This window comes from Mustela nigripes, chromosome 8 (genome assembly GCF_022355385.1).
Source record: "Mustela nigripes isolate SB6536 chromosome 8, MUSNIG.SB6536, whole genome shotgun sequence".
Taxonomy (NCBI): Eukaryota; Metazoa; Chordata; class Mammalia; order Carnivora; family Mustelidae; genus Mustela; species Mustela nigripes.
Window position 1 is genome coordinate 45,185,616 of NC_081564.1, and position 15,397 is coordinate 45,201,012.

At 40.2% G+C, this 15,397-nt stretch overlaps 1 protein-coding gene across 4 annotated transcripts in view; it reads right to left on the reverse strand.

Moving 5' to 3' along the window:
- The window catches only part of OSBPL1A (oxysterol binding protein like 1A), a 225,060-nt gene that overhangs the window by 90,556 nt on the left and 119,107 nt on the right, over positions 1 to 15,397 (reverse strand). For 3 of the 4 annotated variants that reach the window (XM_059409375.1, XM_059409377.1, XM_059409376.1), the window contains one exon: positions 5,794 to 5,956. The exons of the other annotated variant lie outside the window; for it this stretch is intronic. In XM_059409375.1, coding sequence (XP_059265358.1) covers positions 5,794 to 5,956 — 163 coding nt within the window. The remainder of the gene's footprint in view (positions 1 to 5,793; positions 5,957 to 15,397) is intronic. 4 annotated transcript variants of the gene reach the window in all.

Here is a 15,397-nt window from a genome sequence, read left to right on the forward strand (position 1 = left end):
TATACCAGTTCTAAACAGTAATAGCCACAAAATTATTTAACTGGTAACAAACGTTTCAAAAATAATTCCTTCGAAGATGATCAGAGATTCACAAAGTCAAGCACCCTGAACCGTCCCCACCCTTGCTACTATTTCCATGCCCCCACACCGTGCTCTCTGTGAGCAGGTCTCACAGCCCCAAGTGGATTGTAAATTCCTCAAGAACAAATTTGATCTCTTAGAACCACCTCACCCCGGCTCACTCCTTGTCTGCCATCCGTCCTCTCCTACACGGAATCCACAGTGCAGCGTGCAGACTGTATGAAATCAGCAAGCACTCCTGATTCTCTTGTGCTTGTATTGAATACCAATATATTTTTAGGGAGGACAGAAATACCAGTGGCATTTGTCCAAAGCCTGCATTCAACATTTAGAGAGGAACTCAGGGATTTAGGAAGATCGGGTAATCGTGATCATACAGAGACCACCAGTACAGTCCCATGAAGAGGTGCCAGTGAGGGAACGCAAAACAAGAAATGATTAATTCTGCCAGGGGGAGTCAGCAAAGACTACTCTGGGGAGGAGGTAAGTTAGTGATATTTGAGAGCTCTGGTAGGAGCAGAGGGTAGAATACAGAAAAACTGCAACGGAAAGGGTAGGAATACAAACAATGACCCACACTCTTCTTCCCTAAAGTGCTTCTTTCTATTATTTCTACATTTCATTTGCTTGCAGAACAGTTTTCTCCAGAGAACCAGTTTTCCTTTCGTTTCTCTTTATATCTTGTTGCTTCAGTGTGCATGACTGGCTTAGCCCCTGTACCAGGAAGGGGTCACTTTATAGAAAGATCAGCAATTTCACTCAACATAACCATTTTACTTCTTTTCTTAAACATACATACACACACACACACACACACACACACACACAATTAGATGTTGCTCCTTTTAAATCATGTTACACAACAAAATTCAACCAAATTGCGAATAAGAAATCTACTTGCTTCACAAATTTTTCATGAAATCTTTAGTCATCAAGTATACTTGAAAAATAATGTAAAAATGACCAAGCAATCCCACAGCACTGGAAAAATTAGTCTATACTGTATGCTTGCATCAATGTCTTGTCTCACCCGCTATATTAGATTCTCATTGATCCTGCTTATTTGCAAAACCTAAAGCGACATAAGAGAAAAGTAGCCAAGAGAAAACAGGAAGTCACATGGCCTTTAAGTCTAAACAAATAAAATTATCCTCTTATTTTAAAGGAAGTAAAAGAAGCTGTAAAAGCAACTTTTTAAAAGAAGATTAAACATTGAGTCAAAATAATTTACAAATATTTCAAGAAAAGAATCTTTAAAAATCTTTTTACATCTTTTAAATATTAGCTTGATTTAATCTTTTATTATGAATCAACAATTAAAAATAAGCTTTAAAAAAATGCTTTAAATGAAGTATAGTTTTGCATACTTTTTCTTGGTCTTATTTAACTCCACACCTAGTAGTCTGCTGTCACTATCACGCTGCAAGGCTGGAGGAATGCTAGAGTGGCTAATGCAGTTAAGTGAAGGGAGTAAGGGGACAAGACTGATTTGAGGACACAGGCAGGATGGGGATGATGTCAGGAGCCTTGAAGGCATGTTATGGAGTCTGATTTTTATCTCAGTGCCATGAGAAGCCACCACAGGATTTTAGGCAGGGGAATGCAATGAGGTGGCCGTCTACAAAGTGTCATTGTGGGTGGGGTATAGAGAGTGAACTTCAGGAGGGCAAGGTTGGAAGCATGGTAGTTAAGAAGCTGGACAGGAGTGGGAGTGGGTATGGCACAGGTGACAGCTCAGTGTGCTGGATGCCATTTTAAGTGTACATGTTTATCACAGTGAGCTCATGACCCACTTGCAGATGAAGAAATGAGGTACAGAAAAGCGAAGTAACTTCCAAAGGATATAGGAATTAGCAGAGTCATAATTTATCAACAGCCTCCAGCCCCAGCACCTACCTTTAACCCTATAGTAATAGAACATACATGGCTTTGAGGTAAGACAGAATGAACAAGCTTTGGGCTGGGTTTCATGGATGGGCACATCAATGTCACAAACCACTCTGAGGTGTCGGTGTCTGGCTTTAGAAGAGGAAAGAGATGCCATTTACTAAAATGAGGTAAACTCTAGGAGGCGGAGGAGGCAGAAGATCTAAGAGAAAGATAACTCATTTGTTTTTCCACCTGATAGTTGAGTCAGGGTTAGAGATATAAATTTGGAGACTGTGGTGGTCAGACTAATGGTCCCCCAAACATGCCCATATCCTAACCTCCAGAACCTGTGGCTATATTACCTTACATGGTAAGAGGACTCTGCAGATGTGGCTGGGACCTTGAGATGGAGAGCTTACCCTGGGCGGGCCCCTTGATATCCCTAAGGTCCTTTAAAAAAGTGAGAGAGAAAAGTCAGAGTCAGAGAGAGCGTCTGGAAGATGTCACACTGCTAGTTTTGGGGGTGGAGGATGGAGCCTCAAGTCAACAGATGCAGGTGGTCTCTAGAAATTAAAAAAGGCAAGGAAAATAGATGCTCCCCCAGAGCCTCCAGAAGAAACACAGCTCTAACTAAGACCTTCATTTTGGGACTTCTGACCTCCAGCACTGTAAGAAAATAAATCTGTGCTGTTCAAGCACATTCGTGATAATCTGCTATAGTAGCAACAGGAAACTACTACAGGAATTTTAAGTTAGTATTTTAAATGATGTGGTATTGAAAGGGAAGGTAAAAAAAACAATAACCAAACAGCAGTTCTGGAGAAAGTACAAGGAGATGGGGACATGAACAAATGAAGAGGGGATGGCTTTCACTGAGGAGGGACACTTCTTCTCTTTTAACAGAGAGGAAGTCGTTCCCAAATGATGGCTTTTATGATCTCAGTGAAGATATGGCTAGGTCAAAAAAAAAAAAAAAAAAAAAAGATATGGCTAGGTCATCAGTAGCCCAAAGCTTGAACCCAGGGCACTGGACTCAACCTTAATGCAGTTATACACGCATCAAATGATTTTCAAGATTTCTAGTAGGAAATAGTAGGAGTGGCCACGGAAAGTACTCTGTTCAGGCAAATGCAACACAACTCAGGTGAGCCATTCAGGGCAGGAAGGAGCAAAGGCATGGCACCTGTCCCTCTCCTTCATTTCTACAACCACAGTAGAACATGCTAATTGACCTAGACACTTGCACGAAGGCTCATGATACTCCTCAACACAGCAAACCATAAAGCAACAAGTACTGCAGACCAGTCTGAATTCTGTGCTGTTATTTGCCAGTCCTCACCTGGGGACTACAGTCCTTTTTATCTCTTCCTCCCAGAGGAGATGATCTGGGAGAGTGTTTTGGGTGCTAAAATATGAGAAGCAGAAAGATGACAGTAGCTGCTAAATGTCTATCAAGAAGAGAATGATCAAGAAAACAGTGGTGAATCATATCCCGGACTTTTACACAACCTTTAAAAAGAATGAGCTAGAGTTGTACTACCGAAGGGAAAGATTTCCAAGTTACGTTGTTACACGAAACTGCAGAGCCAGAAAGATCATCTGCTACTTCCACTCCTGATTCGCAACAAACGAAGCGGTATGAACGTGTACACATACGCAGGGGACTGCTTTAAAAAGGCCTGGAAGAGAATGGATCAGGCTGTCAGTAAGAACTTATAAGGAAGAGTACATAACTAGGATAAGGGATGAACAGAGAACTTCACTGGGTAATGCAACGTTCTTTTCTCTTTCTTTCTTTCTTTCTTTCTTTTTTTTTTTTTTAAAGATTTTATTTATTTATTTGACAGAGAGAATGAGAGATCACAAGTAGGCTGAGAGGCAGGCAGAGAGAGAGAGGGGAGTAGGCTCCCCACTGAGCAGGGAGCCTGATGTGGAGATCCCTCCCAGGACTCTGAGATCATGACCTGAGCCGAAGGCAGCGGCTTAACCCGCTGAGCCACCCAGGCGCCCCTGCACGCACTTTCATACTGAGTCATTTATAACAATTTTTCTTAATGAACATTAAATTTTTTCTCTTTTTAAAAACAAACAAACAAACAAACAAAACCATAAAAGATGAGCTGAAGTGTCTGGGCTCTTGTATATGATCCCTCTAGGGACTTTCCCTTTTGGATGCCCTAAACGGAAGGAATACAGAAGATAACACTATCGGACTTGGCACAGGGAAGGTGTGGAAAAAAATGTTTGTAGCCTCTAATGTCATTCCTCCTCCCTTCCCACTTCTCTCACTCGTGTTAAATACTTCCTTTGCCCTGCCACTCATCCCACTGCTTTCAAATCCTAGCTTCACTTTCCCTCCCCAGTGAGTCACTCCTTTCACTAATGCCTTATCTAAGACAACATCATCATCAGTATAATCTTTTCTCTAATGATTCCAAAATCTGGCTATTAAAATTACTTCTCATTCTTTTCATTATATCATACTTCCCACAATAAAAGTCCTATTTGCTCTGTTTATCTCACATAACAAATCTCTTTGCCAAAATCCCACCAAACAATCATTTTCCCTGTCTTAGATGATCACCATTTTAATTTCCTCAACCCCGTCTTCTTTAGTTCTCATTTCTATTACCTCTCACGGTGCTTCCTTTAATCTCCTACTTCAAATGTGGTCCTTTCACTCCCTATCCACCGGGATCTCCTGCTTTCCTGGTCAAGTTCAACAAGAAGAGTAATTGCGTACATCCATCTATTCTTTTAAGAACTTGATTTCCTCACATAAGAGAGCGGTTCTCAGCCTCACTCATCTCCAGCCACTCTCTGACCTACACTCACCTCAGAAACTCTGAAGTAAATTCTTCAAAGGTCAAAATTGCTTAGTGGGCCATCCCCTCCCAAGTCATTTAGCTCCCCACATGCATCTATTTTTGGAGTACCTAGTACGCATCAGGCCCCGTCCTAAACACAGTTTAAACACAAGAACTCATTTAAACCTGACTCAGCCTGTGTAAATGGATATACTTATCCCCATTTTAAATACGTGTCAACACAGAACCTGAGAGGTCACAGAACTTGTCCAAGGTCACACGGTCGGCTAATGTCAGAGGCAGGATTCCAATTTAGACAATGGAGTTCATGCACATCAGTTTGTCAGGCTTTTGGCATGTATTTCTTTTTTTTTTCTTTTTAAAGATTTTATTTATTTATTTGACAGAGAGAAATTACAAGTACACTGAGAGGCAGGCAGAGAGAGAGAGAAGGAAGCAGGCTCCCTGCTGAGCAGAGAGCCCGATGTGGGACTCGATCCCAGGACCCTGTGATCATGACCTGAGCCAAAGGCAGCGGCTTAACCCACTGAGCCACCCAGGCGCCCCTGGCATGTATTTCTGAGGCAGAATTAAGCACTTCTCTCTGCTCCAGCCCACCGAGGGGTCATCGCTACTCTGGCACTCAGCATACTGTACACTAACCACATCCCTCATCTGAACCCTCTGAGGATAGAGTACTCTCTGATGACAGGAACTGTCCTCTGCTCCAGCCTGAGACACTAACTGTACCCGGAACTAGGAGGTATTTAATGGTCCCTGAATAAAGGAAAAAGAAATCAAATTCGTTGAATTTTAGCAGCGCCCCCTCTCCAGCTTAGCATACGCCACCAGTGTGGGCAGACTCATTCTCGACCTTCCGGCTCCTGCCTCAGTAACACCACACGAAAGGCAGACCGTTTGGGGAGCGGTAGTGCTGCCAGGTCCAGGACGCTGCAGGTGACATCGACCCTCAGCAGACATTTAGGTGGTGGGCTTCAGTTCACCAGCACCACAGGTGGCAAGATGCTAGAGTTACCTGACAGCGCATCATAGAACTCGTCCTCACTGAGGATGCTGCGAGGTGGGGAGCCTTCAACCAGAGACCGCTCTAATTCATGATGCTCCGTGGCCAAAGTCTCCAGTGCTTCTGACAAAATTTTGTTTTTTTCTTGCTCCTGTTCCAATTTAAAATTCCTCACCTAGAAGAGAAGAGAGAAACATGAAAAGACTTCAGAGTAGCAGGAGCCACAGTCTTACGCATGAAAGATGTAAAATTTATTTGCTTTTCATCCAGTTCAACTGCAACATCAGAAATGAAAACAGCCATGTTATATACACGCACAGGTGAATAAGCACACTTACTAAGCCAATTCTATTCTTCCCGTGGGGCCTTTTCTTACAACAGCTCTAGCTAATGAAAACAGATTAGGCAAATTTGGCTCAAAGGACCAAGATTCTAGTGTAAGAACAGAGGCCGATTCAGAAATCAGATAAAACTTTTTAAAACTAGAGACTCCCTCTCTCATCATTAATCATAAAATTCAAGCCAGGTTTCGAACAAAATAATTAAAACAATTCTGAGTATTAAAACATGTATGTTATGATCGGGCCACCTGGGTGGCTCAGTTGGGTTAAGCATTGGACTCTTGATTTTGACTTAGGTCACAATCTCAGGGTGGCGGAATCATGCCCTGAGCTGAGCTTGCACTCAGTGGGGAGTCTGCTCGAGATTCTCTCTCCCCCTCTGCCTACCCACCCCACTTGCACTCTCTCTAAATATAGTAATAATAATAATTAATAAAGCATAAGATATAATCCTCCAGCTTACTTTCAAAATAGCTGATATATGAAAGGAAACAAGTGGCCAAGCAATTGACAATTTGACTTAATTTTTCAATTCCATATTTTGGTTACGGTTCCATATTTTACCATGAATTTAACACACTAATAACAACAACAAAAAGAGATTATAACAAAGGCAAAGACTGGTTTCTTTTTCATCTTTTAATGAAATGATCAATTCCTCCTACCTAATTCAAGAGCATTTCAAACTTCGCAGTTAACGAACACCTCCCGAAATTTAAGCAAGCTGACCCTCCTACAAAACAGCACGTGCTAGATTTGCTGCGGAGAGTTTCACCTGTCTTGATATCAGGACTCTAGGAATCAAAACTATTCTGTAATCTCCCTCAACTTCCAGAAAAGAGATCTACCGTTACCCACGGTGCAATCTCAGAAGTCTCATGTTCCCTAGCTGCCTCATCTAAAAATTAGATTATTAGATAATAGTGGAATTCTCTATCAGCAGTCTTCAACCGTATTTTTTAATTTTTTTTTTTACTTCAGCAAAGCAGAACCTTTCTCAAAAATAACCCCAACATAGGAAGCAGATGTTTCAGAAAGCTGTGCTGGCTGACACTGGGACAACCAGGAGCATTATAGCTTTCCCTCCCCTTCATCCAAAGTGGGGACTATTCCAACAGTTTGAAAAGCACTAGGCAGGGTGACTCCACAACCTCCCCCAGGCGGAACCTCTGATGGGTCCTGGGAGCCACAGAACTCAGCCTGCTCTCTGAGTTAGTCTCTCTGTTGAATCTCACCCTTTCAGACCTCCTGACGCTCCCTGGCCCCTTCTCCTCCCTGTGGTTCTGACTCCAGAGACCTTTGTGGCCCTGAGTTGCTGAGAGCCACACATCAGGTTCAACACGGAGAGCCCTAGACAGAACTTAGAAATACAGCTTTAATGAAATGCTACGTTCGCAGAAGAAACAGAGTAAAACCTTTATTATCTTGGGAATAGTTCTAGTCCTCAGGCACCTTAGTGTTTATCATTACAGCGATGAGATTATTATTAGAGCTGTGATCATGAAATAAGAATAGCAATAAATGGTAAATCAACATGGGCATGTCAAACTGGAAAAAAGAAATATTTCTATAATTACAGTTTTTAAGAAATTGCAAAATACTTGTAAATATTCCTACAATCTACAATTTATCTCCAGAGGAGGAAGTACTCTTATTATGGCTGGAGTCAACTTAAAACAACAATAACAACAACAACAACCCCAAACTGTTCTCCCTCCATTTCATGGGTAAGACAACTCATTTATCTGTAAACAAGGACTACAAAATTGAGCACAATCTCCAAAATTATCCTTTCTTCATATGGAAAAGATCTCTACAGCACTGTTAAATATCTAGATTCCAGAAATACCACTGTAGGAGGATCCAAGCTCCTTCAATCCTGCCCACCTGGCTCCCTTTAGCTTTATCCTTATAGCTTTTCAAATATCAAAATGCAAATGCACTGTTGAAACTAAACCTTTCAATATATCAATCAGCTAAATTAACCCTTCTACTTCACAAATACCTCAGTTTTATACCTACATTCATCTAGACTTCAGAATAGTGGCAAAATAAATCACTGAGGCCCCCAAATACCAAGTTCCCTCAACAAAATCTTATTCAAAATCCAATTTACCCCTTTATCCATCTAAAATAAGCACCACTTCATTTCTGCTACTTTGGACATATGTTCTCACTTGTTCTTAAGAGGAGTGAAAAGGGTGGGAAGCAGAAGCAGGAGAAGAAGCTCTCACCACTATTCTAGCTCTTACCTTGTTTTTATCTCATTGTCCTGACTGCACTTGTCCTTGTTTCGAGCATAACAGGATCTTCTGCACTGAAGATCCCTTCCTCGAAAATTACACACAAAACAGCAATTTCTTTCATCAGGTACAATGATGTACCTGAGAGTAGGTATATACATCGCAGAAACTATAGTAAAGAGGTCTTTATTGCTTTAGGGAAGCATCTAAGAACATACTAACTCAGTAACCCTGGAACAATGGAATTCCAAATCCTCTGCAATCTCAGTATTTCAGCAACACCAGGGGACAACCCGGCATTTAAAAATTTTGCAGACGCCCAACATATATGTTTATAATTACATTAGAACATTTCTAGAATATGAGTGACATTTTTCAAATTAAATATAAAATTCAAATAAAAACTTTACACCCTCAGCCCTCTAACTTTCCCATAACTAAAATTAACATACAACAAAGTGAACATAAATGTCAAACTTATTAGGAATAATTTAAGGACCAAACCATCACACTCTCTTAATAATAAACACATACATGCTCCACGTCTGTACCACTTTAGACTAATGCAAATAAAGCCTTTCCACTCATCGTCTCAAACCACAGCAACACGATCATCTTACATTTTACTCCATTTCTTGCTGGCAGGTGGAAATTCACAATGAACACTTCCAAAGTGTTCTTCACACAGTGAGCAGATGCCGGCTGAAGAATCAAGAGTTTTAAAAACAGTTACGTGCTAGCCAGTGCACACATATTTTATCTACTCTCCTTCTATAAAGTACCCTGCTATTTCCCCATGTTCCTTCCACAGAGGTTAAGTTGGGCGGAGACAATAATTACATCTGGCAAAAACACACTACTAAGTGGGGAGTAGGTGATGAGTATTCACAGAATATTGTGTCCAATTACCCAATTACAGGTTAGGTGAGATTCTGGTCTTGATCAGTCTCATAAAACTCTTTCAACTGGCCACACTCCCATCAGCTAAATAGCATTAGCCTTACTCATTACTGGGTGCATGGCTACAATAACACAAAATGTTTTCGCTTAACACTGAAATACTCTAGACCTTGAATTTAAAACATCTAGTTTCATCTCTCAGGTAAGGAATTACACTGACAATTATTTTTGTGGTTATAGGATCAACACTATATTGACTTCAAAACTTCTTAAGAGATGTGTGCTTTAGATGATTCCCTGCTATGGCCACAGCTGTTACAGTGGGTCTGGTCCTTTAGAGCCGATAAGGGCTCTTCTGCTCCTGGAAGGCTACCTAACTGTTTTGGTGCATGAGGATGGCGCCCTTGTGTGAATGACAGAGTTACTTCTAAATCCACAGCCAGGCTGAATCACACCCTCATCTCCAGGCCCAGGAAAATTAAGGTCTGATCCCTGTCTAAGGCACGATCAAGTGTAATAATATATATCCTCATGACCACAGGGTATATTTACTTTGTTTTAAAGACTTACAAAGCATCTTTACACACATTACACCTCCAAGTTTTCAGATTCTAATGCCCTTCTATACTATCATGGCCTTCTATGCTCTCCGTGTAATGCATTTCCTTATGTTCCTGAAGGCCTTTTCTTCAGTCCTTTTGAAAAAGGACTTCCTTACTAGAGGGTATTATGCTTAGCGAAATAAGTCAATCAGAGAAAGAAAACTATCATATGATCTCCCTGATATGAGGAAGTGGAGATGCAATGTGGGGGATTTGGGGGATAGGAAAAGAATCAATGAAACAAGCTGGGATTGGGAGGGAGACAAACCATAAGAGACTCTTAATGTCACAAAACAAACTGAGGGTGGCCCGGGGGAGGAGGGTTGGGAGAGGGAGGTGGGGTTATGGACATTGGGGAGAGTATGTGCTATGGTGAGTGCTGTGAAGTGTGTAAACCTGGTGATTCACAGAGCTGTACCCCTGGGGCTAATAATATATTATATGCTTATTAAAAATTATTAAAAAATTATTAAAAAAAGAAAGAAAGAAAAAGGACTTCCCTATGTTCCTGAAGGTCTTACTTCAGTCTTTTTGAAAAAGATACTTATTCAAAAACAACTATGCCTCAGTGACCAAAGCAGATCTGTCTGATAAGAGACTATGGAGATGAAGGCAGGATAAGCAAGGCAGTTGTGGTGGGGGAAGAAGGACTGTATAAAGCTTGCAGATGGCCTTAAAATCATTGGCTTTGATTCTGAGTGAAGGGAAACTGATAGAGGGGTCTGTACAGAGGATTAACCTCATTTGATTTATATTTGAATACGATCTCTCTGGCTGACCTTGTGGAGAACCAGGGGGAGGTGAAGAACAGAATCAACAAGATCCTTTGAGAGGCTGTCGCAACAGCCTAGGTAGGAGATGAGAAAGAACAAGGAAGGCGCCCCTATGTAGTAAGATTCTGAACACTCTTTGTAGGAAGGCCTAAATGATTTGCTGACAGACTGCCACTGTATGAGATACAAAAAAAAAAAAACCAAAATTAAGGATGATTTCACAGTTCTGGCCTAAGCAACTAAAGATAGAGCCATCGTTACCTAAAATGGGAAAGACTGCAGAAGGAACAGGGACAATCCGGAACTTCATTTCATATATGTTAAGTGTGAGATGCTACCAGACATCCAAGTGTAGGTGTCAAGTAGACATCAAATGAGGTGTCCAAGGAAGAGGTCCAGGTTGGAGATAGAACCTGGGAAGTCATCTGCAAAATATATTACAAGCTGTAACAGTAGAAAGAATCACTGAGGAGAAAGCGAGTTATAAACAGGAAGAAAACCAAAGACTTATATTTTCTTCTGACTGGAGAAGTGAAAGAACCAGCACAAGGAGACCAAAAAAGAGAGGAAGAGAGACAGAAGGAATACCAGGAGAGTGTGGTGTCCTGTAAGCCTCTGACAAGTATTTCAAAGAGGAGTAAGTGATCAACCATGTCAAACACCAATGATAAAAATAATATGGGAACTAGGAAAAAAGGACCTCTGGATTTGGTGATGAGATCAAAGGTGAACTTAACACAAGTAGTTTCAGTGGAGTGTTGAGAGGATGCTGAAGGCAAAGACCTGAGTGGAGTGGGTCAAGAAAAATCAGAGAAGGAAACTCAAGAGAGTATGGCCCATTCCCAAGAAGTTTTGCTAAAAGGAAAGAAGACAACTGGAGCACCTGCTGGAAGGGGACAGGAGAGTCAACAAGGCTTTTGTACAGAAGACAACCAGAATGTTTCTGTACTGATCAAAGATGCAATAGAGAGGGGGCTTAAATTAATGATGTGGTAGAGAGAGGAGAGAATTGCTAGAATGATGTTCTTGAGTTTGCAAAAAATAGGATCTAATTCACAAGTGTCCAGTTGTCAGGGCACAGAAAGTTCACCCTTAGTTTCAAGAGAAAAGGCAGCGTAGATGTGCACAGATTTAGATGGGTAGGTACGGGTAATAAAGTTTTCTCCTAATTGCTTTTGCCTCAACATGCATATGCAAAATACAGAGAATAAGAAACAAAGAGGTCATCAACTTACAGATCCCAGCATGTGACGCAGTAAGAAGCCTCTATACTCTTAACATTATACACAGTATAAGAGTCTGCCCTGAGATTAAAAATGAGATCATTTCCAAGCCTCCCGAAGCCTCATTCTCACTAACCTGGTTACCCCAAAACATGACAGCTGTTCATTTTCCTGTTGTTTACAGTCAACGGTCACTGGCTCTTGGCACCACTAAAAACATGTCCCTTTCTTACTGGCATTGCCATCTTCCTCAACCCAGCTCAAGCCAAGAGAAAAGGAAATCCCGTTGGGAATTACCTCTGTGCCTCTCTGCCCTTAGGTTCTGAGAAAGATGAAGAGGGCATGTACTTGGTTTCTGACGTAGTAACATACTCTAGGTAAAACGACCTCAATAGAGCTTGTTAAACTGCTATGGTTTCTGCTAATAATCTGTTAAAGTCAATTATTTCCAAGTATATCTTCAGACATTTAATTCAAGAAGGAATTTGGGGGACAACTGGTTACTCCTATGTGTAGGACAGAGCCCAATAAATAGGCACTGAAGAAATATCTGGCAAATATGAGGAGGTTTATAAGAGCAAGATGATAATGATACTTGGAAGAATATAAACTCAGAATATTTAATACTTTTTGTCAGACTGATTTAAAAATAATATCCCAAAGAAATAAAATCAGTAAGACTAGTAATATATACAAACAATAGAACAATGTAGAACTATTTACATCCACAGTGTATGACCAACAGTAGATTCAATACATATTTATTCCTCTGCCTTGCTCAATGGTTGTGGCATTTAAAATAATTTGGTATAAGTAAGAGTCATAAAAATTTTCCAGTTCCAAAACTGAATCATTTGACCAGGATTATAACACTTCTATAAGGTACATTTACACTAAGTTAAAGTTTGCACAAGTATGTTTATTTTATATTCCAGAAGTAGCAGTTACAGGATTATATTCCTAAAAGCACTATGCAGATTTCAATGCATAATTTCCTATATATATTATTCTACTTCATAGTATAATGTATTAAAAGTTTCAAAAAGTTTTCATGTACATACACAAAAAGAATGCTAAACTGACACATGTAATGGTATATATTAAACACACTTTAAACAACTTTTAATGTAATGTAATAAATTGGTGCTGGCTGTATAAAAATGATAAAATTCTAAATCAGCCTATAATAAAGATTCTGAAAATTTTTAAAGTATTTTTTTAATCATGTCTTTTTAACTCCATCAAGTATCCGTTGATAATTGAATTCCCTACTATTCAGAATGGTACCTGGAACCATTTTAAGCATGTTCCTGGAACATGCTTAAAAATAAGCACTGAAATTATTTTTAAATAAACATTAAGTTACATAGTAACAAGAGAGGTAAAGGGGCCCTGAAACAATGCAAAATAATTTTTTTGGCTGAAGATGAAGATGTGTGCAGACATTCAAAATCTGAAAGAAGCCATCACCTGCAGGCCTACACTGTGAGAAAAAAAATTTAAGCCTTTCAAGCAGAAGAAAAACGATACCAGATGGAAATACTCATCTATACAAAGGAATGAAGAACACCAGAAATGATAAATATGTGGCTAAAAAGACTTATTTTAAAAAATAATATTTTGGATATGATCTCTTCAACTAGTGTTTATATTTTAAGGTTTACCAAGAAATAATTTAAGTGCAAGACCCTAAGCAGAAATATCCTAAAAATCTCATTATTTTAACTTCAGTATGAATTTATTTAGGAAAAAAAAAAAGGACAATTTCATAAGCATTTGTATAAACTATGATTCTGTGTACACAGGGCTAATTTTATATCTACTACTGATAAAGTATATGCATAGCATTTTACAGTTTAAAAGGCACTTTTACATACCATTAGTTCATTAAATCCTAACAACCCTATGAGGAATATATGGGGCGGGGAGGTATGTGTATATATAAACTGAAGATCATCAAGTTTAAGCTCCTTGTCATAGGTTAGCAGAGAAATAAGAACTGAAACCAAGATCTTTTAACTTCAAATTCCATAAGTTTTCCAATCCATGCTGTGGCAAGAACAGTGTTGATGGAAACTATAAGTCTAGAAGCAGAAGGTTTCACTTTGGCGAGATGGGGCCAGGAGTCAAGGGGCAGAGGGCGGCTGTTATCCAGGAAGGTAATGGTTACAGGTTTGGTGGACCAGGAAAATGGGGGCAGGGTATGCAAAGCAGACTGACCTGGATTATAGCAAAATATTTGTTAAAACCACCACTTGGGGGACACCTGGGTGGTTCAGTTGGTTGAAAGGCTGCCTTTAGCTCAGGTCATGATCCCAGCATCATGGGATCGAGTCCCGCATTGGGCTCCTTGCCCCGCAGGGAGCCTGCTTCTCCCTCTGACTCTGCCTGCCACTCTGTCTGCCTATGCTCACTCTTGCTTGCTCTCTCTCTGACAAATGAATAAATAAAATCTTTAAAAAAAAAACACACAAAAAAAACCCACCACTTGGACCCCTGTCAGTGATTACACCACTGTCAAACGGCAAAGTCATAAAAAGCAGATTAGAAACCTGGTTGAATCCATATCCTCCAGCAGAAAGATTTCTCATTACAAGAATGAGTAGATCTGTCCTGTTCAAAACCTGGCTTAGAGCCAAGGTTCTTCATCATGAAGAGTATATCTAGATCACCTATAGGCTCTGTTTCCTTTTTTATTTATTTATTTATTTTTTTAATTAGAAGGCCCAGTTTTAGCCTAAACCTACTGAATCAAGCCTCTCAAGAATAAACGAGGCTTGTGTACTATTACAGAAGTTGCTAATTTCTCCTACCATCTGGGAGAATCCTAATTTGTTACGTGGCTACATTATTGCCCTCCAGCTCAAAGATTATTTCTCAGTTTCTCTGGCAGCTCAGGCCACATGACTAAATTCCGCCCACGAAGAATGGAAGCATTGTGAGGAACTCACCATATTTCCTTAAAGGGAAGGGCACACTCTAATTTTTCTCTCTATTCCTTCCTATTGACCATAATTTGATATATGGAATAGGCCCTAACATCTAAAACTGCTATGTCAGGCCCAGACAGGCCCAGACTTCCCACGTCCTATCTACTTTAAGGTGGAAAAAGAGTCTCTAACTTACTTAAGCTAATTATTAGGTGATTTGGAGTTTCCTATTTCTTTAACACTAACCCTAACAGTAATACAAATAATGTTTTTTTTTTTTCCATAGCACTACAGACCATTCTGATGTGAACCTTGGATAAGAATTAACTGACTTAGGAGAATTTCCATGTAGTTAAAAAAAAAAATTGGGGGGCACCTGTGTGGCTCAGTTGGTTAAGCGACAGTCTTCAGCTTGGGTCATGATCCCAGGGTTCTGGGATGGAGCCCCACGTGGGACTCCCTGGTCTGCGGGAAGCCTACTTCTCCCTCTTCTTCTGCCTGCCACTCGCCCTGCTTGTGCTCTGTCAAATAAGTAAAATCCTAAAAAAAATTTCTTTTCACTGAACACCTACTATTCTTTCAAAGTAAGTGCTAGGGATACAAA